Source organism: Rhynchophorus ferrugineus, unplaced genomic scaffold (genome assembly GCF_030347505.1).
Source record: "Rhynchophorus ferrugineus isolate W39M unplaced genomic scaffold, kcgeb_rfMv2 rfM7, whole genome shotgun sequence".
Taxonomy (NCBI): Eukaryota; Metazoa; Arthropoda; class Insecta; order Coleoptera; family Curculionidae; genus Rhynchophorus; species Rhynchophorus ferrugineus.
The window spans coordinates 9,073,214-9,098,902 of record NW_027472586.1 but is presented as its reverse complement, the minus strand read 5'-3'; the positions used below and the strand labels follow the sequence as shown (position 1 = coordinate 9,098,902).

The following is a 25,689-nucleotide window of genomic DNA, read 5'->3' as shown; positions in this document are numbered from 1 at the left end:
AAAACAACCAGCGAAATTCAACCAATTGGTTATGGGTGAGCCAGATGAAACGAACACAATCGAAATATTATAGTTATCGTTTGCTCTTTGTTTGATTGTTTTTTTTTTTGGTTTTGTTTTTTTTTTTGGTTTTGAATACGTATACATTTTTATGGAGGATTTATTTGTAATTTATTTGTTCTCTTTTTTCTTTTCTTTTCGACCGTTTTACTGAATTTTGCTGCATTCCTCTTCCGATCCTCCTGTCGCGTCTACCCACCCACAGGGCCTCAGAGAGAAAGTTCGCGCGTTGCAGAGTAAGCTTGCCGCTCGAAACGAACGCATCAAGCTGATTCTCCAACGGGGGGCTCCGAGTCTGGACCCTCTGGGCACGTAGTTCCTCCATTCAAGTCAATTACACACGACCTCCCCCACCATACCGACCAATCAACCAACCCCACACCCGAACCTTGACATTGATTACAAATTTGACTTAAAATTGTTTAAAAAAAACGACCAAGACCACCAAAAGGCGTTTCAGCCACCTTCTTGCGTACACTATATACGGAATACTGATTTCTTGCATTGTTACTGCACAAATAGGCGCGGATCGATGCCTACCGCCAGAAGATCACCCTGCTGGTGAGCTACATCCATCGACTGGACCCCTACGCCGCCCTCGACAGTCCCACCCACGATGCTACTAGCTACGCGGACATTACCGCTAGGCGGTCCGTGTCCCAGGAACGACCGGTTCCTCCTCAAACCGCTAAACCCGTTACGAACAACGACAGGCCCACGTTTAAGGTGCCCAACCAGCCGGTACCGCGAAAGAGTCGATCGCCCAAGCGGCGCAACGAGAAACCGGTGAAGGAACGCGTCCACGTCAAGCAAGCGGAGACGCCCCAGACCCTACGCGTCGAGGAGGTGCGTCAGCGCTCCAAGAGTCCCATGTGGGCCCCCGGCGGTACCACGTACGCGGAGGTCCTCCGGAACCAGTGGCAACGTCGACTGACGGAGGAACAGCCTAAGGACGAGGAGGCGGTGTTGATCAGGGAGGTGCCCCAGGCCAGGCATCTTCGCGAACAAGAAACGAACACTCAGGCGACGATCGAGGCCGCGGTGGAGGAGTTCGTGGAACCTGAACCGCTCGCGATCGCGCCGGAACAGACCGCCGTGCAACATCAACAGCCCCAAGTCCACCATCAACACGCCTACGTGACCGAACCGGTGCAGGACCTGCACGTTGCGTCCAATTACACGATACCGACGACTCAAATCCAGTACCCTCCGAGCCAGAATCAGTACGTCATCCAACCGACCGCGCCCAATTGGAACCAATATCAGTATCAGCAAGGTCACTACGACGTCCAAACCACCTACAACAACATGGCGAGGTACTACTCCACCATACCGCAACAGGCGAACGTCCTGGAGTTCATCCCGCCGTTACCTACGAACTTCATCGCGTCCGGACACGATCTGATGCGATCCGGGCTGGGGACCTACACCAGCGTCCCCGCGGAATTCACCCAGACGTTCCCCGCCGACCAATACATATACGGCCATAATCAGGGGGCCGTGATCTCGGAGATGGAACCCAGTCCAGTACCCGAGACCCCGGCTCCTGCCCAGGTCGTCGTACCAGAACCCGTACCCGCGCGTGATCACGAACAAGACGATCGCGCGATAGAATGCGAACCCACCGCGGTCGATACGGAACCCGCAACCGTACCCGAACCAGACGAACCTGTGGAGGCGACCCCCGTCGAAGAGTTCAAGCCCGACGAGGCCAAGGTCTCCCCCACAGCTTCGCATTACTCTTACGCCCAGGTTTTATTGCAAGGTCTGCCTGACAAGCCTCTCCAGCCATCCAGTATAGCGACGAGTCAAGTGACTAACGCGAGAGAAGCTTCCAGACATATATCTCCTAGACCTGGATCACAATTCATGTCTCAGGACGAAACGCTGTCTCAAACGAGGGAGCCCCATTACCGTAGACAGAAGAAAACGCCTCCCAATTGGGAGAGAAATAACGTACCGTCGAATCAAGATAAGAAATCTAGTCATAGATATAAACGACCCAAACACGATATTGATCATACTCAACAGACCGCCCACCATGGAGAGCCTGGCGACAAGTCAGGTGGCAGGAAGTCTGTTGAAGCCACTAATCACGATGAATTAAATGTACATAGTGATATAGATAACAACGCGTCCCAATATACAGATAAGATAGTCCCTAGTTTAGTGCATAGTTACAATAAATTAGAGATTAACGAGCAGAATACTCAACCGCTGAAGCCAGATCATCTAAACTACTCACAATCTAAGTCGCAGAAAGCGAAACAACCTAAATCAAACAAACCGGGTCCCAAGGCGACATTGGCGTTGCTTGGAGACCTGGAGGAGAACCACGAAGAACCGAGAGGTGAGGAACCCGCACGGGAACCGAGCAAAAACAGGAAGAAACACCCGAAGAAGAAACCGATTCACGAAGAACCTTATAAGACTGTTAGTGATAGCAATATTAGTGATAGTACTGTGATTGAAACAGTTGTAGATATTGTAGAGACGGAAACCATTGAAAAAGTCGAACTTACTAAATCGAAGAAGAAGAGACAGAAGAAGAAATCTACCGAGGAACGACAGGATATCGTTAAGGAGGAAAATCCTGTTCCTGTGAGTCCGAAAATTATTAAGCAGAAGAAAAATAAAGAAAAAGAAGTAGTTATTGAACCGGTGGAAAATCAACCGGGCACATCGGAAATAGAGGAAATTTCAACACCAGAAGTTGATTTAAAGAAATCCAAGAAAAAGAAGCACAAAAAGAAACATGATACCGTCGAACAGGTCGCTACTATTGAAGAACAACCTGCAGACAACGTTGAGGAACCTGTGACGGATAAGAAGAAGAACAAAAAGAAGAAATCGAAAAAATCCAGTGCCGTACAAAATACTCTGGTACCCACCGAAACTGTATCGGTGGTTCCAGCAGAAGCTGTAGTAAATACTACGCAAACAGAAACAACAACCGAGTTGAAACAAACCGACTCGGTATACCAGGCTGAATTTATTAACCACGCCAAGAAGGTTTTAGATGAAGCAAACAAGTGTATCCTAGAAGAAATTGCTGCACTGGAAAGGACCAAATACGTAGATGAGAAAAATGAAGAAATCGAACAGTTTACCAATTATGAAAAACAAGAGTCGCCAAACCATGAAGAATCTATTGTAAACCAGACTAAAGAGCCCAAGAAATCTGCGAAGAAACAAAAAAATAAGAAGGCAATTGTAGATGCAGTAACAATAACACAGGATGTTATCGAACCTGTTACAGAAGTGGAGATTGTTACTACTATTACCACTACAAAGAAGAAGAACAAGAAAAAGAATAAAGAATTAGAGAAAATTAATAGTAATGAAGATAAACCCTCGATAATACAATCGGAAATACCTACATCCAAGACTGAAGAAACAGTCCAAGCAGTCCCATCCAAAAAACGAAACAAGAAGAAGAACAAGGACAAAAAAGAGGAGACAAATGGCAACAATCAAACCAGTCCTTTGGATAAATCTTCTGCTCAAGTTGTTGAAACTATCGAAACGGTAATGCAGACACAGACCGTACATGAATTTGTTCAACCCGAACAACTTACTACAACAGAAAATACCTTAAAGACATCTACCAATGCCTTTATAGAATCCGAAATTTCTCGTTCGATAAGCGAGAGTATAGTTGAATCGAAACACACGGTAGAAGATTTAATTGTTGATGATTCGACGCTTAAACCTCATTTAGTGACTGATGAGAAACAACCAGTCGATGAGATGGTACCGGAGAAGTGTACAGAAGACGTGAAATCTAAAATGGAGAAGAAGAAGAAGAAGAAAGATCACTCACCAAAAGTTGGCGAAATAGAAGTTCCAGACTCTTTTGCCCCAGATGATAGTTTAAGTGAGGTTGTTCAATCCACAATTGAAGTCCAACAATCAACCACAACAGAATCAGAAATTGACACCACTACAAGTGCAACAGAAAGCGTTTCGACTATTTCAGAGGAAGAACCAAAAATAACATTGGTAGAAGAAATTTTAGTTCCTGAAACCGATGAACATATTGATAAAAACACGGAGATAACTACCCCTGTGACAGTGTCAGAAGAAACTATTGAAATCCCAACTTCCAAAAAAGACAAAAAGAAAAATAAACACAAGAACAAGAAGGACGATTTGATGGGCAGTGAAACCGCTCAAGAAACTGTTAATGTCACTGAAACTGTCGAGCCTTTTGTCGAATCCACGCAACTAATTGATAAGACATGCATTATTGCTGAAGCACCAATTCAAAGAGAAATCGTAGTTCAAAATGTGGAAAAAGATGTCGAAACTACTAAACCCAGCATTACATCTTCTGAAGCTGTTCAATCAACTATAGACAAGACACTAACCATCGAAGAACCGAAACCCGAAAAGATAACATTAATAGAAGAAATTGTAATTCCTGAAAGTGATGAACATATCGATAAGAGAACGGAGATAATTACATCTGTGAGAGTTTCAGAAGAAACTATTGAAATCCCTTCAAAACCCTCCAAAAAAGACAAGAAGAGAAATAAGAATAAGAACAAAAAGGACGATTTATTGGGCAGTGAAACCGTTCAAGATATTGTCACGGTTACTGAAGCTGTCGAGCCCTTTACCGAAACTACGCAAGCTGCAGATGAAACATGCATTATTTCTGAAGCCCCAATTGAAAAGGAAGTCGTAGTTCAAAATGTAGAAAATGATGTCGAAACTAGCGTTACATCTCCTGAAATTACTCAATCAGCTATAGACAATTCATTAACTGTTGAAGAACCGAATATAGAACAACCTCACTCAATTATCTCAACTGTCAGTGAAAAGGAAACAACATATAATGACTCTACATTTGAAGAAAATAAATTAATAGAAGCTGAAAAATTTTCAGCTGTAGTATCTGACATTAAAGATTCAACTGTATCATTTATAGAATCAGAAGTATCATCAATTACCCTAGATACGCAAAGTAACCAGCAAAATGAAACTGTTCTTGAGAAACAACAAGAAACTATTACGCAATTGGTAGACAAAGACACTGAACAACAGACAACTGAGTCACTAAATATTCAACCAGCAACGGAAGACATTCAAAAAACCGGCGATGAACAAGTTGCCGATCAGAAACCTGATGCTCTTCCCAAAACAAAGAAAGACAAAAAGAAACGGAAAACCAAGAACAGAAATGAAGATCTGCTGGACAGTGATGTTACTGAAGAAATTGTTGTTAATATAACTGAAACTGTTGATACCACTACTGAGTCTTCTCATATACTAGCTGAAAAACCTATTGTAGAAGAAGAAACTGTAGTAAATAAAGCCGGCATTAATCAGGAAGCTGTGATAAGTGATGTGTCTACAGAAGAAAAACTAGAAGAAACCACTCAAATTGAGAATCTAACCCTCGAGACTGCACCAACTGAACTAACCGAAACTGTAGAAAAGTCATTGGTTTCTGAAGAAATCGTAAAACAGCAATCTCTGCCTACTAGTACTGTTGTTGATGAAACAGAAACAACGTTAATTACCCCTGCATCCGAAGATAATCAATTAATTGAAACTAAATTGACAGACGAAGATAATGGATTACAAATAACTGATACACCGAGGGTTCAACCAGCAGTGGATCAGTGTACTGGTGGTGTGCCTACGACTGATCATGAAAAAGTCATTGAATACAAACTTGAGGTTTCCTCTAGCACCAAAAAGGACAAGAAGAAAAGAAAAAACAAAAATAAGAAGGAGGATTTGGTTGACAGAGAAGTTACTGAAGAGAGTGTTGTTGATGTGACTACTGTAGATAACCAGGAAAATGTGATTAATCAAAAAGATGAAAGCACTGATATTGATAACCCAGTTTCTGAAGTCACTGAACCAACTAAGCTAATAGAAACTGTGGAAATTACTGAAGAAATCGTAACAAAACAACCTCAGTCTGTTAACACTGGTATCAATGAAACAGAAACACTACCAGTTGCTGAAGTCAAAGATGCCACTACATCATTTATTGAAACAGAGATATCATCAGTCATCCTGAATTCTGGGGAAAGCAATACCGAACAAAATATTTCAACAGAGACCACTCCTGAAAAACAACCCGAAGTCTGTGTAGAATTAGTTGAAGAAACCAAGGAACAACAGATAACTAAAGTATCAAAGGATGAACTGACAGTTGATGAAAGTCCTAAAGTTTCTAAAATTATTGAAGAAAAAGTTATTCCTAGCAAGAAAAAGAAGGACAAAAAGAACAAGAGAAATAAGAACAAAAAAGATGGTTTTGCAGAGCCTGAAATTATAAAAGAAACCGTCCTAACTCAATCATCTATCACAGAAAAGGATACTGTGAAGCAGGATACTACACCTATCGAAGAAAAACGAGAAGAAATTATTGAAACCGCCATCTTTAAAAAACCTTTACCTCCAGTATCTATCATTAAGGGTTCAACTACATCATTCAAAGGCTCGAAAAAATCATCAGTTTCCTTGGAAGCTCCAAGAACCACAGAACAAATTATGCTAACTGAACAATCTACTCTGAAAAAACAACAAGAAATTGTGACTAATCTCATAGATCAACAGACACCGTATTCATCAGTAGCTGAACAACTAGCTCCAGAGAACAAGAAAGATGAGGCTGGTATTGTAGAGGTAGTTCAGGAAGCTACTCAGAAGACACAAGTTGCTGAAACAGTTTCGGAAAATAATCAAACTCTCACCGAAAACCAAAGTAAGATAACTTTAGAAGATGAGGTTGAGCTGTTGGAGGATATTGCCGAAATTCGTTCCAGTAAATCTAGTAAACCAGAAAATGTGGATGTTTCTACAACATTTGAGAGTTTAACTGATAACACTCAAGTTAAGTCAGAGTTACCTGTCCAAGAAACAAGCAGTACCAAAGTTAGCAACATTATTTCTGAAGTGAACACACAGACAGACGACATCTCTTTTACGTTAAACCAAGACGTAGTAGAGGCCCCTATGGATTCATCTATAGAATCAACTGCAGTTACATCGCAAACGCCATTAACAGAAAATAACATTATTGAGGAAGTGGTACAACAAGAAGTAACTGACATAAAGTCTTTTAAACCGGAAGAAATAACGAAAAAGCCCAAAAAGAAGAATAAGAAGAACAAGAAAGATATAACTACTACTGTAACTGAGGAAAATATTACTAGTGCTACTGAAGAAACTGAAATCAAAGAGCCAAATATAATCGAGGACATTCAGGAAGTGACTGAAGAACGAGAACACTCTGTTTTTGATCAAAATGTTGTGGAAGAAATTAAACCAACAGATACGAAGTATTCAACAAAATCATTTGTTGAGACCGAAATAACTTTCTCAAATGAAAAGGTAGACAACCGTGAACAAGAAACCAATAAAGAAGAACTAGTCATTAAGAATGAACAAGAGGACTCTGCGGAAGATGTAACATACGTGACTGGTAAAAATATCACTACTACCGTAACTGAGGAAAATATTACCAGTGCTACTGAAGAAACTGAAATTAAAGAGCCAAATATAATCGAAGACATTCAGGAAGTGACTGAAGAACGAGAGCACTCTGTTTTGGATCAAAATGTTGTCGAAGAAATTAAACCAACAGATACGAAATATTCAACAAAATCATTTATTGAGACCGAAATAACTTTCTCAAATGAAAAGGTAGACAATCCTGAACAAGAAACCAATAAAGAAGAACTAGTCATTAAGAATGAACAAGAGGACTCTGCGGAAGATGTAACATACGTGACTGATAAAGATATCACTACTACTGTAACTGAGGAAAATATTACTAATGCTATTGAAGAAACTAAAACTAAAGAACAAAATATAATCGACAACATTCAGGAAGTGACTGAAGAACGAAAACAGTTTGGGTTAGATCAAGGTGTTGTTGAAGAATTTAAACCAACTGACACGAAGTATTCAACAAAATTATCTATTGAATCAAAAGAAGAGATAAACAACCCAGAACAAGAAACTAACAAAGAAGAACTAGTCATAAAGAATGTACAAGAGGATGTCACCTACGTGACTGGTAAAATAGAGCCTTTGATAGTCGACGATCCTTCATTAGTTCAAGATACACTCCGTAGACGAGTCACTGGAGTTGTTAAAAGCAAAGAATCTCAGGAGCTTCCTGCCGAAGATGTCAACGGTGTCGATGAGAGTATCACCATCGATGAGTCTTCCAAGACGGTTTCGAAAACCGAAAAACTAACCATCAACAAGACAATCGAATCGACCAGCAATACCTCAATTCTGACCTTGAACGGAACCAAAAAAGATAAGTCCGTCGACCAGACCGACGACAACAATCAGTTCACCATCGATACGGAAAAGAACAAGTCCCTGGAGCTGACTCCCACCAATAAGATCGTTCTCATAACTCACGAAGAAGTCAAAATGAAGCCGGTGATAACGGTCAAGATGGAGTTCCCGGAGGTGAGAGTATCGCGCAGGAATCAGGAGGTTTTGATCGATGAGAGCATCGATACAGGACTGACAATCAAGACACAGAACATCGAGGAAGTCACTGTTAAGACTCCAGAATCACCAGAAGCCGAAGCTCCACCAGAAAGTAAAACTGAGCTAACGACGACTGTTGATGAGCAAGTAATAGAGAAAACCAATGGTTTCAAAGAAGAACCTGTTAAAAAAATGATTGAGATTGAAGAAGCCATATTTGGCTCAGTTAAACAGCGACGCCAGTGCACCGACAAGAAGGAGAAGAAGAAGAAACCTGAAGCTCCGCAACTTGATCTCGAAAAGAGTAAACGGCATGGCATACCTCTGGCTGCTTATATAGACAATCAATCCACTCCGGAAACCGAGGACCCGTCCTCGAAATGCTCCAGTCAGTTGACGGAGACGTTGACATTGTCACGTGTCAATTCGGTAGTTGACGCAGAAATCAATGACGTCCAACAAGTGATGGATATTCTCGCAATCAACGAAAATAAAAGACAAGCCGTCATCGAGGAGAAATCGGAAATAGTCACAGTTACCGAAGAGCAGAAATCCACAGATAGTTCCGATAAAATTGACTTTGTTTTACCACTCGAAGAGACTCGAACTGACAAAAACTTGACCCAACAAAATATCCCATCCCCAGACACGCCACTGCCCGACATTGCCTACCTCCAACCCGAAGTAAGCCCATTCGAAATCCAAAATAAACCCACTAAAACCGAGGAGACCATCGTAGACGTATTAAGTTTTCTCAAAGCCGAAACTCTTTCGAAATATCAACCCGATTTAGACAGTATTGTTGTACCTACTCCCAAACAACAAAAACCCGCAGAACAAGTCGTCGCGAAAGACGAAGTAAGTGATATAAAGGAAATACAGCAATCCGAACGGAAAAAATCGAAAGGAAAGAAGAAGAAATCCGTCTCATTCGAAGAATATCCCCAGATCATTAACTTACCGGAACCTCCGACGTCTCAGGAGAATAAGCCAAAAACTTCAGGCGTAGAACTGGCCAGTGAGTTCGTATTTATTCCGAATCCCACGGAAGAATTGCCAACATCAGCATCCACCATAACCGAAACTAAAGAAATGACCACGGACTTGGATGTTGACTCTCAATGGGAGAAGGTCGACGTGTCAGTTAATACCGACATTATGACTCAATCAAATTCCTTCGAAATTGTCGAGAATACTGGTGTTCTCTTAGAACAGACTGAAACTGATAAAGTAGGTATTAAAGAAAACAAGGAGGACATTAACGATGTTAAAGATAAACATAAAAAGAAGAAGCATAAGAAATTTAAAAAAGAGACTGATGTTAAACTCGTAGACGAAGAACAATTCGAAATAATACAGAAAGATGACATTGTCGAGGCTGTGGAATTCGACAGTCCTCTTGTAGAAGATCAACTTATGCAAGTTGATAAAGAGAAGAAGCATGGAACAATCTCCAGTAGTGAATTTATCCAAAGTGAAATATTAGAGTTGGAACAAAAACAACAAATCCCCAGAGAAAAAATCAGTCCGGTAACAGACCCGGAACACAGTGAAACCAAAATATCCGAAACTATCATTTCTGAGCAGGTCGAAGATATTGCATCAGTGGCAGAAACTAAGCAAACTGATATGGTTCATGAAGAAGAAGTGGTAGATGAAACATTAAACAAAGTAATTATAGCTGATGAAATCGAACCTGCGCAATTTGTCGATATTGTTCAGGAAGACACATCATCTGATTCTACTAAAGATAAAAAGCACAAGAAGAAAAAGAGCAAAAAAGACAAGGAACCAAAGAAACCTTTGGAAGCTGAAGAAATAGTATCACAAAGAGTTGAAGAAAGTACAATTGTTGAAAAAGATGTTGTATCTACAGAAGTGGTAGAAGAAAACCAACAAGAAATTACACAGCATTTAGTTGAAGACGCCAACATTGAAACAACGCATGATCAATCTATATACAATACAGTTTCTCAAATAAAAGAAACGGCCATAGAAAGTGAAAAAGATACACTTGAACCTGCCGATATTGTTCAAGATGAGTCATCACTCGATTCCACCAAAGATATAAAACAGAAAAAGAAAAAGAACAAGAAGGGAAAAGAGCCAAGGAAGTCTTTGGAACCTGAACAAATCGAAGAACTAGAACCAAAGAAAGCTGAAGAACAAGAAAGTCAGCTAATAACTGAATCAGAAACAAACATTGAAAAACCTTATTCCGAAGAAAACGCTCTCTCTACAAAACAGAAACAACAGACAGTGGTAACAGAAATTCGACAAACTGAATTTACTATTTCTGATCAATCCACACTTTCGCAAGTAGAAGAAAAGAATATAGAAAATTCAATTGATCTTGTGCAGCCTGTCGCTATAGTTCAGGAAGAATCCACTAAAAACAAAAAGCAGAAGAAGAAAAAGAACAAAAAGGACAAAGAACCAAAGAAATCTCTGGAACTTGAACAAGCTGGAGAACCAGAAATTGAGCAAATTACTGAATCAAAAACTACAAGTATTGAAAAAGAATGCTCTGAAGAAAATGTTATCTCTACAGAAGTAGTAATAGAATCTCAACAAACCACTCAACATTCAGCAGAACATACTACAGTTGATATAACAGATGACCAATCTTTCAATCAATCCACAATCTCACAAATTGAAGAAAATATAGAAAAAGAAGTTGATATTGTTCAGCCTGTTGGCATCATTCACGAAGATTCCTCTGAAGAGAAAAAGCAGGAGGAAAATGATGAAAAAGAACCAGAGAAGGTTTTGGAACTTGAACAAACTGAATGTCGCCAAAGAACTGAATCAGAAACCGAAGTGGTCACTAATAAACAACAAATAATTCAACAGGAAATTACAATCATTGAAAAAGATTCTGTCGAAGAAAATGTTACATCTACAGAAGTGGTGCAAGATGATCAGCAGGAAGTAACACAACATTTAACTGAAGACGCCATAGTTCAACCAATAGATAATCAGCCTACCATTCTTCAAGCAGAGGAAAAAGCTGTAGAAGGTGAGGTTAAGTCGGTTCAGCCTCTCGACACAGAATTAAAAGAACCTTTGGTATCTGAACAAACTGAAGACGTAGAACCAAAGAATACTGCAGGACAAATAACTGCAATTATCGAAAAAGGTTCCACAGAAGCGGATACACAAAGTCAACAAGTTACTGAACAGGTAGAAGCTATTTCAGAAAATGTTCCTTCTGGATTCATTGATACCAAACCAATAGAACCAGAAGATGTTTTACTAAGAATTGAACAAGAAAGAGTTAAAAATCAAATTGAGGATCAAAAATCTTTAACTAGAGACTTTATTAAAAATGAAATTTTACAACAGGAAAAGAAAGCTCATAAGGATAAAAAAGAAAAAAGAAAGAAGAAGAACAAACAAGAAAAAGAACCAATACCATTACAACAAGTCGATTCAAACGAAAAAGATTCTGTGGAATTGATTGTTACTGAAACTACCACTGATATAAACACAGAAAACGTACCGAAAACTGATGTGTTAATAACCGAACATGAAGATGTTACTCAAGAAATAACCGAAAATGTAGATCATTCAGAAAAACAGGAAGCGGTAATTGAAGAGATTCATACTACAGCCACAACAGATAAAATAACTGAGGAAAAGAAATCTGACGATGTAGATATAGTAGAGCCATCTACAGATAAAATTATTGTTGAAATAATTGACGAACATCTGGACTTTGAGTCTGCTGGAGCTGATACAGTAATTGAAGTCCAAGAATCGCAAATTCTGAACGCGATCTTGGATCAAGACACAGTGGTAAAGAAAGAACAATCTCCCGAAGTTGTACTACACGTAGATGCCTTGATAGATCATGAGATCGTTATGCCAGTTGAGGAAGAGAGAACCTTGGAACGCTGGCCAAGTGTCGAAAACCTCAAAACAAACGATCAAGTAGTTCCGATAGAGAAAGACGAGTTAACTGATGACGAAACCCAGAAAACTGAAGAAGATGAGGGTACACGTAAGAAGCGTCACAGGAGAAAGAAGCACAGAGAACATCCAAAAGCGGAATGTCCGGATCTCGATAAAGATAAACTACCAATTTCAATTTCAGAGACAACCTCAGACGACCTTCCGCATCAAAAACTTCTCAGAAGTTATGCTAGCGTAGTCGGCTCTCATGAAGAATCACTACAAATTGAATCACCTAAATTAACAGTTGAAACAATACAACCTCAGATTACTCCTACTGAAACTGTTACCAATACTGAAGCAGTAGTGGATAATAAAGAAGAACTGTCGAATACCACCCAAGAAACTAAAGAATTCATACCAGATATTCTTAAACCAAATGTGCAACTTGAGGAACAAGTATTAGATGAACCTGATAAATCTAAGCGGAAGAAGCACAAGAAGAAACACCATAAGGAGCATCTCACTGAAACTATTGATGTAGACGCTTCTCAAGAACAGCCAATTAAAGATGACGTGAATACTATTTTCTTGAATAACGAGAAACTGGCTATTGATACGACCAAGAGCTGGGCTTCAATAGTTAGTTCTAAATCGCAAGTTAAGAAGATTGATAACATTAAAGAGACAGTAGCAGAACAAGCTCCGAAAACAATTGTTGAGGATGTTATTCATGATCAACCACAACAAACCAACTTAGTAGAAGATATTCAGTTTAATGTAGAGGAAAACATTCCATATCAAATAAAAACCGATTGGACCCATATTGAAACTGACAAATCATTCGAATATGAAGAAAGAGCCATTGACGTACCAAATGAAGACCTGTACAACCAACCAGCACAACCAATCGATGATAAAGTGGAAACTAGCAAACCAAAGAAATCGAAGAGAAAGAAGGAAAAGAGAGACAAAATTGAGGATATTCCAGAGCCTACCCAATTAACAAAAGAAGCCATCGTAACTGATGAAACTGTTGTTCAGCATCAAATCACCTCTGAGAAAAAATTAAGGCGCTGGGCTAGCATAGTGGCATCAACTGCACAAGATGATCTCGAAGAAGAGTTTGCAGATGTGGAGACGACAATAGAATCACACACTCCTACGGAATATCACCACGAAAATATTACCGAAGAAATAGAATTACCCCAAGAATTACAACTAGTGAGCGAACTGAACAGGACAGAATCAGTAACATCTGAAATAGGAAATATCTCTCCTTCTGAACTTAAACATGGCGAAGTGAAGAGATGGGCCAGCGTAGTAGGATCCAAAGTTAAACCGACCCCCGATGTCATAAAAGAGACTCCTACACTAAAAGCAGAAGAACCACGAAAACCTCAAATTATCGAGGTGCCAATTATTGATATTAAATCAATCAAAAAACACAAGAGGAAGCATGCCTTCGAGGAACCGACTACAACGGAGATGGAACCAAATGATATGACGGACATTGTAGAGACTGTAGAAGCGGCGGAACCACCAAAATCCCTGGAGCCTGAGAAACTTGAGTCCAGCCAAGATGAAACTGTGCCGGATAAAAAGAAATCGAAAAAGAAGAAGCACAAAAAGAAACATCACGAAGAGAAGGAGAAGAAGCCGGCCTTTATTATAACTGAGGAGATACGAGTGATTCCTGATGAACAACCAGAAGAAAGGCTGGACAAGACAGTTTCTAAGCCCAAGAAAACTAAGTCTAAAAAAGATAAAGGCAAGAAAGCCGGCAGTGAACTTCACCCAGCTGATACTGAAGTTCTAAACGTCGATTTAAAAATTACTCATCAGGTGATCGAATCTACCTCTGAAGTATTAGATATATTAGATGAACCACCAGTATATTCAAATACAGAGGAGAAGATTCCAATTAAAGAAGACAAAGAGCCGGAAGTTGTAACTTTACAAATAACGGAGGAAACTCCAAAGACAACTGAAGAAACGCAATTGACAGCAGTTACTAAGAAGAAGATTGAATACAAAGGCTTGCCTATCGATGAGACATCAACTGCTTTTGTTGATATATTAGATGAACCACCAGTATTCTCTGATGCAGAGGAGGAATCTCCAGCTAATGAAACTGAACAACCAGAAGTTGTGATGTCCCTGGAAATCAAGGACGAAACTCCAAAACCCACTGAAGAAACAAAAGTAACAGTTATCACTGAAAAGAAAGTTGAATACAAAGGATTGCCCATCGATGAGACATCAACTGCTTTTGTTGATATACTAGATGAACCGCCAGTATTCTCTGATGAAGAGGAGGAAACTCCAGCTAAAGAAACTGAACAACCAGAAGTTATGGTATCTCTGGAAACTATGGAAGAAACTCCAAAATCAACTGAAGAAACACAAGTGACAATAATAACTGAGAAGAAAGTTGAATACAAAGGTTTGCCCATCGATGAGACATCAACTGCTTTTGTTGATATACTAGATGAACCACCAGTCTTCTCTGATGCAGAGGAGGAAACTACAGCTAAAGAAACTGAACAACCAGAAGTTGTGGGATCTCTGGAAATTATGGAAGAAACTCCAAAAGCAACTGAACAAACACAAGTGACAGTAACAACTGAAAAGAAAGTTGAATACAAAGGCTTGCCCATCGATGAAACATCAACTGCTTTTGTTGATATATTAGATGAACCACCAGGTTTCTCTGGTGCAGAGGCGGAAACTCCAGCTAAAGAAACTGAACAACCAGAAGTTATGGTATCTCTGGAAACTATGGAAGAAACTCCAAAATCAACTGAAGAAACACAAGTGACAATAATAACTGAGAAGAAAGTTGAATACAAAGGCTTGCCCATCGATGAGACATCAACTGCTTTTGTTGATATATTAGATGAACCGCCAGTCTTCTCTGATGAAGAGGAGGAAACTCCAGCTAAAGAAACTGAACATCCAGAAGTTGTGGGATCTCTGGAAATTATGGAAGAAACTCCAAAAGCACCTGAAGAAACACAAGTGACAGTAACAACTGAAATGAAAGTTGAATACAAAGGCTTGCCCATCGATGAAACATCAACTGCTTTTGTTGATATATTAGATGAACCCCCAGTATTCTCTGGTGCAGAGGAGGAAACTCCAGCTAAAGAAACTGAACAACCAGAAGTTGTCGTATCTCTGGAAACTATGGAAGAAACTCCAAAAGCAACTGAAGAAACACAAGTGACAGTAATAACTGAGAAAAAAGTTGAATACAAAGGCTTACCCATCGATGAGACATCAACTGCTTTTGTTGATATATTAGATGAACCACCAGTCTTCTCTGATGAAGAGGAGGAAACTCCAGCTAAAGAAGCTGAACAACCAGAAGTTGTGGTATCTCTGGAACCTTTGGAAGAAACTCCAAAAGCAACTGAAGAAACACAAGTAACAGTAATCACTGAGAAGAAAGTTGAATACAAAGGCTTGCCTATCGATGAAACATCAACTGATTTTGTTAATATATTAGATGAACCACCAGTATTTTCTGATGCAGAGGAAGAAACACCAGTAAAGGAAACCGAAGAGCCAGAAGTTGTCATATCTCTGGAAACCAAAGAGGAAACTCCAAAAACAACTGAAGAAGCACAAGTGATTATAGTCACTGAAAAGAAGGTCGAATACAAGGGCTTGCCCATTGATGAGACATCAACTGCTTTTGTTGATATATTAGATGAACCACCAGTATTACCTGATACAGAGGAAGAAATTCCACTTAAAGAAACCGAAGAGCCAGAAGTTACCTTATCTCTAGAAACAAGGGAGGAATCTCCAAAAGCAACTGAAGAAATACCGCTCACATTAGTCGCTGAGGAGAAAGTTGAATACAAAGGCTTGCCCATTGATGAGATATCGACTGCATTTGTTGCATCAACTACAGAAATAAAAACAATAGGTGAACAAGTACTCTCTAAGGACAATGAAACACCAGCATCAGATCCTATTCAGGAAAAATATGTCAGTTCTTCAGCAACTGAAAACTTAGTTCTGTCAGAGGAACCCAAAGAAATATCAGTTATTGAGAAGAAGGTGGAAACTCAAGACTCGTCTATTGATGAAAGCTCTTCAGCTATTGCTAATATACTAAACGAACCTCCAACATCTACCAGTGAAGATGTATTAAAAGAAGAACCAAAACAAACTGTTCAAGAGGAGTTAATAATCGAGATGAGACCTGATCGTTCTCACTGGTCATGGGAAGATGGATATAAGATCATCAAGTCGTCTCCGTTGGATCAAATTTGTGAAGCTTTAACAAGTCAGAACGTCCACGACTTCATCACGAATGAGAGGAGTGAACACCTTCCGGATGAACCAACGGATACCAATCCACAATCTACTGTCGTTGTGTCTGAAATTAAACTGCAACAGATTCCACCCGAACCAGTTTCAGAAACTCACCTGTGGGACTGGGAAAATGGTTATAATAATGAAACTAGTGCTTTATTAGAGCAACCAAGCCAAGAACCTGTTAAAGAAACCGAAGTTCCTGAATTAAGTTCCGAAAACACCGAAGCCGATAGAGCCTTAACATGTGTGGAAATTGATGAAGCCAGTAATGAATTCGATGAATCAGTTACGGTAATGTCAGTTGAGGAATACCTTAGAAAAGAACTAGATGGGTTCAAGCCAGTTTTATATAACCTTTCATCATTACTCAAAGAAGAAACAGTCTGGCACGAACAAAACATTCAAAAGAGCGAAATACAAGACAAACAACTACCTGAATCGCCTCCTGTTGAGGTTAGTAGCGTCCCCAAAAAGGAACAACAAGTACCTGTAGCATCAACTGACATCATTGATAGCCGCGAGCCAACACTTCAAGAATATCTTAACATTGAAGTAGACAACTATAAATGGAACTTATATAACATGACGCATTTGTTAAGACAGGAACATGTCTGGTTTGAACAAAAGACGAGGCAGAGTCAGGTTTCTTCTATCGATATCGAGGACAACCTGCAGGAACCATCAAAGGTCAAACAAGTTGAATCTATTACGTCAGAAACTCTTACTATGGAAGAACTGATTAAGAGGGAAATAAACAGTTATAAATCAACATCTTATAACTTGGAATATCTTTTAGAACAGGAAAGTCTATGGTATGTACAACAACAGAAATTGAACGAGAGCCTCTTATCAATTAAAATTAGTGATGATGCAGTGGAAGCAGATACATTTATTAAACAAGAAACATCAGTGGAAAATGAGAAACCAACTGTAGAAACACAAGTAGTCGTTAAGCCTGATGTTGTAACAGATGTTGAGATCAAGATAATAAGAGAAGACACAGTGAAAGATGAAGTACCAATAATCACAGAAAAGATAGAATATAAAGGATTGCCTATTGACGAGACTTCAACTGTTTTTGTTGATGTATTAGATGAGTCAGCCGTTTTCTCTGATGAAAAGGAAATACCAGTTAAAGAACCTGAAGCTGTCGTATTTCAGGAAACCAAAGAGGAAACTCCACAAATAGCTAAAGAAACACAAGTAACACCAATCACTGAGAAGAAAGTGGAATACAAAGGCTTGCCCATCGATGAAACATCAACTGCTTTTGTTGATATATTAGATGAACCACCAGTATTCTCTGATGTAGAAGAGGAAACTACAGTTAAAGAGACTGAACAACCAGAAGTTGTGGTGTCACTAGAAATCAAGGAGGAAACTCCAAAAATAGCTGAAGAAACACAAGAAACAATAGTCACCGAGAAGAAGATTGAATACAAGGGCTTGCCCATTGATGAGACGTCAACTGCTTTTGTTGATATATTAGATGAACCACCAGTATTCTCTGATGCAGAGGAGGAAACTCCAGTTAAAGAAACTGAACAACTAGAACTTGTGGTGTCCCTGGAAATCAAGGACGAAACTCCAAAAATTACTGAAGAAACACAAGCAATAATAGTCACTGAGAAGAAGGTTGAATACAAAGGGTTACCTATCGATGAGACATCAACTGCTTTTGTTGATATACTAGATGAACCACCAGTATTCTCTGATGCAGAGGAGGAAACTACAGCTAATGAAACTGAACAACCAGAAGTTGTGGTATCTCTGGAAACTAAGGAAGAAACTCCAAAAGCAACTGAAGAAACACAAGTGACAATAATAACTGAGAAGAAAGTTGAATACAAAGGCTTGCCCATCGATGAGACATCAACTGCTTTTGTTGATATATTAGATGAACCGCCAGTCTTCTCTGATGAAGAGGAGGAAACTCCAGCTAAAGAAACTGAACAACCAGAAGTTGTGGGATCTCTGGAAACTATGGAAGAAACTCCAAAAGCAACTGAAGAAACACAAGTGACAGTAATAACTGAGAAGAAAGTTGAATACAAAGGCTTGCCCATCGATGAGACATCAACTGCTTTTGTTGATATATTAGATGAACCGCCAGTCTTCTCTGATGAAGAGGAGGAAACTCCAGCTAAAGAAACTGAACAACCAGAAGTTGTGGAATCTCTGGAAACTATGGAAGAAACTTCAAAAGCAACTGAAGAAACACAGGTGACAGTAATAACTGAAAAGAAAGTTGAATACAAAGGCTTGCCCATCGATGAGACATCAACTGCTTTTGTTGATATATTAGATGAACCACCAGTCTTCTCTGATGAAGAGGAGGAAACTCCAGCTAAAGAAACTGAACAACCAGAAGTTGTGGGATCTCTGGAAACTATGGAAGAAACTCCAAAAGCAACTGAAGAAACACAGGTGACAGTAATAACTGAGAAGAAAGTTGAATACAAAGGCTTGCCCATTGATGAGACATCAACTGCTTTTGTTGATATATTAGATGAACCACCAGTATTCTCTGATGCAGAGGAAGAAACTCCAGTTAAGGAAACTGAACATCCAGAAGTTGTGGTGTCCCTGGAAATCAAGGACGAAACTCCAAAAATTACTGAAGAAACACAAGCAATAATAGTCACTGAGAAGAAGGTTGAATACAAAGGGTTGCCTGTCGATGAGACATCAACTGCTTTTGTTGATATACTAGATGAACCACCAGTATTCTCTGATGCAGAGGAGGAAACTACAGCTAATGAAACTGAACAACCAGAAGTTGTGGTATCTCTGGAAACTAAGGAAGAAACTCCAAAAGCAACTGAAGAAACACAAGTGACAGTAATAACTGAGAAGAAAGTTGAATACAAAGGCTTGCCCATCGATGAGACATCAACTGCTTTTGTTGATATATTAGATGAACCACCAGTCTTCTCTGATGAAGAGGAGGAAACTCCAGCTAAAGAAGCTGAACAACCAGAAGTTGTAGTATCTCTGGAAACTAACGAAGAAGCTCCAAAGGCAACTGAAGTGACAGTAATTACACAAACACCAGGCAAAGAATCAGAAGCTGTCGTATCTCTAGAAATCAAGGAAGAATCTCCAAAAATAACTGAAGAAACACAAGTGACAATAGTCACCGAGAAGGTCGAATACAAAGCCTTGCCCATTGATGAGGCAGCAACTGCTTCTCTTGATGTATTAGATGAACGACCAGTATTATCTAATGAAGAGGAAACAGCAGTTAAAGAACCAGAGGTTGTCATAACTCCCGAAACCAAAGAAGAGACCCCAGAAACAACTGAGGAAACACAACTGACAATAGTCACTGAAAAGAAGGTTGAATACAAGGGCTTGCCTATCGATGAAACATCAACTGCGTTTGTTGATATATTAGACGAAACACCAGTATTCTCGGACGAAGAAGAGGAAACGCCAGTTATAAAGACAGAAGATGGAACGATTGTCATACAGCAGGAGGCACAAGAGGAACTTGAACTTAAAGAAACACCAGCTGCGGCAGAAGTGACTTCTGAAATAAAGGAAGTAGATACAGAAAATGTTCCAGAACCAATAACTGAAGAGACAGAGGTAACAGTGTTGATTCCCAAGTCAACCACAAAACAAACAGTATCTGACCAACAAACTGATGACGTAACAGAACCGATACCCTCCTCTTTATCACCCGATTCTCCCGAATTCATTCCCAAAATACCACAACCGCTACAGGACATTAAAACCTCGTCCGCGATCTTCATAAGCGAGGAAGTGCGTAGCATAAACGTCGGCGAAGAGCACCAGTCGCCGTTCGAGAAGATCGTGGCCACGGCACCGGAGTTTGTGCCCAAGTCCTCGCTATCTAGTACCGCGAACGAATTCGTACCGAGATCCGAACAGTCGAAGCTCAATCCGGACGCGGCAGAATTCGTGCCAACAACCGAACCAAGCGCAACCAGTCCGACGTACAGTTTCATGGTGGAATCCATGATGGAATCCTTCAAGATCTCCGACGAGGAATACGCCAGGTTGTATAACGAATTGTTCGGGGAACAATCCGACGAGATCAAGAGGAAAAACAGTTACAATCGTGAGGAGAAGGAGAGGCTGAACTTACTTCCTAAAAACGTAGTATCGGAAATCACGAGCGGTACTCACGATATTCCTTTGGAAAACGTAGAAATTAAAGCCGAACCAGTACAGGAGGTTACTGCTGAGCCAGTACAGGAAGTTATTAGTGAACCAGTACAAGAAGTTATTGAGGAACCCGTCACAGAGGACATATTACCCGCGAAAACAGATATTGTTCACGTGGACAATGAAGAACCGTTACCAGCGCCTGCTCCTCAAGAACCTCCGGTCAATGTGTGGCAAATAATGAAAGCAACCGGTAAAACATACGCCGAGGTGGTTGCTTCCGGTGTGCCTCTTGATGCTCAACAAAGAGACAGGTCAGTTTCGAGTCACCGACATACCAGTCAAGAAATCCAACAGAAGAGAGTGGAAATTAAATTGGACGAAGTAGATGAAGCCTCTGCCAAGCCTACTCAAGCGCTTATAGACGAAGAAGGTTTCGTGGGCATAACGAAAAAAGGTAAACGTCCAAGATCCACATCGAAAACTGCCGATAGCAACACCAAGCTAGAGGTAACACACGAAGAGGTAGAAAAACCTAAAGAGAAGACACCAAAGAGTCCGAGAAAATCTAGAAAGAGGCATAAATCGCCCAGGGCGCCGACACCAAAACCTGAAGAAAGTGAAACTTCACCCAGTGAAGAACCAGTAACTTGCGAAGAAACAGAGGAAGCTCGCGAACCAGTCGAAGAACAGCCCGAGAAGGTTATTGAAAGCAATGTACTGACTTGGGCAAAGGTCGCTGCTGCGAGTCGAGATAATTCACCACTACCAAAACCAGATCAAACGAAACCTAAACAGATAGAAGTTGGTACGAAAGTAATTAAAGATGTTGAAGTTAAAGCTGAAAAAACAGCAGAAACGCCGATAATTTCGAAAGAAGTTGTTGAGGAAATTCCTTTAGGAGATCTTGAGGAATCTACTTCAACACCCTCAGAGTACGACCAACAAATTGTCTCAGTTGTCACAGAAGAACATATTACAGAAGTGAAGTCCGATGAACAGGAACAAACTGACAGTAGGCTGACATACGCTAGCATGGTTAAGCTTCCTAAGAGCAGAGAAACTTCTCCAAAAGACAAAAACCAACAAGAAGCTCAAGAATGTCAGAATATTGAAAAGGAAATATGTGCGAAGGAAAAGAAGGTGGAGTCGCCAAAACCCAAAAAGCTGGACCGTGAAAAGAAACCACGCCAAAAAGAGAAACCTGTCAAAACTCCTAAGAAAGAACAGAGCAAGAAAATCGAAGAAAGCACCCTTACCTTGACAGAAGAACTAGTGGTTGAACAACCTGCAGTCGAAGACACCACCACTAAATTAGTTACACAACAAGAAGTTGAAACAACAACATCTAATGTCATTACCTATGCCAAAATCGCGGCTTCCAATATTCCCAAACCTTTACCAGAAGAATTTCTGAAACCCCAAGCTCAAACTGCTCCAAAACTCGATGTGCCAGAATCCGAGAGAAAGGTGATTGAAACAGTTGAGTTCAAACCTAGCATAGAAGAAATTGTCGAAGAAAAACCAACCGAAATCAAAAAGAAACGCAAACACAGACATCGTTCCTCATCAAAACAAAAACCAATTGATGTTGATGTGATTCAAGAAGATCGACCAGAAAGACAATCTTCTGAGGAAAAACCAACTGAAGAAACACCAGTAAATGTAAAATCTTGGGCTTCAATTGTGAAATCCGCAGAAAACGCTGATATTAAAGAATCTTCACCAGAGTTGTTAAAGGAAACCGTCAATGTATCTGATGAAAAACAACCAACAGGCGTTGAAAAGATCGAAATTGAAACCGTAATAAAAGAAACTGAAGAAACTGCACAACTTGAAGAACCAGAACGAAGCAAGAAACATAAAAAGGATAAAAAACACAAAGCCGACAAACCCGGACTGATCACTTCCATTATATCATCCGTAAAACATATAGTTGGTGGCAAAAAGGATGAAGATGAAGAGGTTGAAAGCAAGAAACCGAAAAAGAAGAGCAAAAAGAGAGGCAAATCCAAAGAGACCAAAGAGCAAGTTGAGTCTCACACCGAACGGGCAGCAGATCTGACTGAAGGCGCCCAGGTGTCGAATGCTTCAGCACAATTGTTAAAAGAAGAAATAACATTCACTCAGGAAATTGTCAAAGAAGTTGAGGAACAAGAGAAAGAGACACCATTGAAGTCGTCGGACGATGAGCTATTAACAATTAAAAAAGAGCTTGGTGAAGTAATTGAACAAATGAAGGATGACATTGAAGTTACTCAGGTAGAGGCAGTTCCAGAATTATCAGAAGCAATACAAGAAGAATTAAGATATGCTAAACAAGCTATCAACGAATTCGAAGGACCCAAAGAAGATGAAACTACCGAGTTATCATCAGAAGCACAAGATAAACTGATAATATCTGAAAATGATCGTTTAGATTCTAGTACGGGGCATACTACGACAGAAATATTACTGCTGTCTGAACGTGAATTATATGAGAAACAACAAGATGCAGCAGTAGTTCAAACCAAATCAACAGAACCAATCACTGTAACCGAGGAACATACTACTGAATCGTTCACAGAAATCTTAAAACCAGAAGAAATAGACAACAAAACTATTCCACAAGATATTGCAGATAAGCTTCAACGGCCATCTAATATTACGGAAGAAACTTCAACTTCTTCTGGACAAGAGCCGACTGAAGAATTGTCAAGTGAGGTTGAAACAACTGTAGAAATCTCATCGGAAGAACAAACTGATGACGCAACAATTATCGTTAAAACTGTCACCGATCAAGATACCCCTCTTGAACCTAAATTATCTGAAGATCAAGTAACATCAGACACACAAACTTTAACCGAGGAGTTATTAGTTTCTGAAGAAAATGTCACCGAGAGCAAAGAGACCGGTTATGTATCTCAAGAAGATTTGGTCGAGCTAAAGTCAGAATCATCGATTACCGTTCAGAAGGAGGATATAGCTGAAACCAAAACTGGAGAAAGCGAATCACTCGAACAACAAGATATATCCTTAACAGCGACGGAAGATTTTGTCCCAGAATTAACAGAAGAAATTGTCACGGAAGATACTAAATCTATCGAAGAAGAACGAGGCGCATCAATCGAGTTGGCGGTTACGCCAGAAACACCCACGGCTCCAGAAGAACCCTCCACCAAGAAAGAAGTAGAAATCATTGCAGAGTCGGAAAAACCTGTAGAGGTACCTCAACTTGAAAAGACAGTCGAAGAATCTATTGGAGGTTCTGCTGAAGAGACGATTCATGTAGTCGAAAGCGTGGTTGAGGATGTCCCACTTCCGGAACCTGTTGCACCAACAAACTCGGTTGTAGAACAAACGGAACTGTTACTAAAATCTGAAACTCTTACTGAACCGTCATCAGGTTTAATTCAGTCATCACCAACAAGTGAGTTTATCACTAATGAACGGTTAACCTGCGCGGTGACTCAGGAAGAAATTGAGATATCCAAGAAGAAAGGCAAGAAGGAGAAAAAGCTGAAGAAGCAAAAATCGCAAGAGAGCGACAAAGAGGAAGCTGGAAAACCTGGCTTCATTCAGACGGTTGTTCAGAAAATATCTGATGTGTTCACCAAGAAACCGAAGAAAGAACCGTCACCAACTGAACTGTTGGTGAATAACCTGGCGTTGGACAAATCTTTCTGGATTTCGAAAGCTATATACGATGATGCTGAAGCTCATTGGTACCTAATCCAGAATCAACCTGTGGAGGAATTTGCTGAAGAGGTTCCTGCTGAGACGGCGGATCTTCCCGCGAATATTATGCAGGATTCTGGTTACTGGATAACGAAGAAGATATACGACGATGCCGAAGAATTATGGTTCGTAGAACAAGCAAGAAAATCGAGAGTGGTTGTAGCCGAGGCTATTCCCAAACGACCGGACGACTCGCGCGATAAAGACGACGACTCGGATAGCGGTTCTAGCGGCAGAAGCTCGCCGAAAACGCAACCGCGCGAACTATCGGGTTCCGGAGAACCCGGGTCTCAATATATGATGTACACCCTCCCCGGAGGTGTGGCCGGCTGGAAAGAAACCAGCACATACCTCTCAATAGAACAACCTATTGACTTGACGAATGACAATACCGTTACCGTTAATGATAAACCCGCAGACTTACCCTTGCCATCCCTACAACCTCCTCCTATAGGGACCCTCCAAGTGCAGCAGCCGTCGTCAGTAGTCACCGAGCAACAGGCCACTCAACAAAGGAAGAAGGTGAAATATTCTTGTGTAATTTGTTTGAGTACCCAATCATTGTGCATGCTGTCTGCTAATGTAGTTTACGTAATAGTTTTTATTATCTTTATACTGTTTTATTTCGTATAAAATAAATGTTTTTCGAAAAAAAAAACGCTAAACGCTCTCATGGTAAGTTTTGTCGCTGGCTTTCTGTTCAGAGAAGTTGTTTAGTATCAGTGTTCATTATTTAACATTGAGTTTTTTATTGTTTTACGCAGTGTCAACGTACTAACAGAAAGATTTATACGAATGTGTATGTGTTTAGAAAACAAATTGTTCAATATTGCTGATGTATCCTAGTAGGCCAATTAATAACGAAAAATCGTTAAAAATGAAAAAAAATTAAAAGACAACACAGCCATATGTGATGTTCCAGCAGACTTCATAGTGAGCGCCTGGAGAGACTGTCTACTTCTCAACCAATACGCTGATGTTGGTAACGCAGGACTTCTAACATTATTCAGTAAATCTCATCACAGTTAGCGATTGGTTACAACTATTCTGGCTTTTAATAATATTAGTTTCCTATTC

General features: G+C 40.1%; 1 protein-coding gene across 5 annotated transcripts in view; it reads left to right on the top strand.

Moving 5' to 3' along the window:
* Msp300 (Muscle-specific protein 300 kDa) overlaps positions 1-25,689 on the top strand; it is a 232,527-nt gene that overhangs the window by 160,747 nt on the left and 46,091 nt on the right. For all 5 annotated transcript variants that reach the window (XM_076409219.1, XM_076409220.1, XM_076409217.1 and 2 more), the window contains one exon: positions 583-25,134. In XM_076409219.1, coding sequence (XP_076265334.1) covers positions 583-25,134 — 24,552 coding nt within the window. The remainder of the gene's footprint in view (positions 1-582; positions 25,135-25,689) is intronic.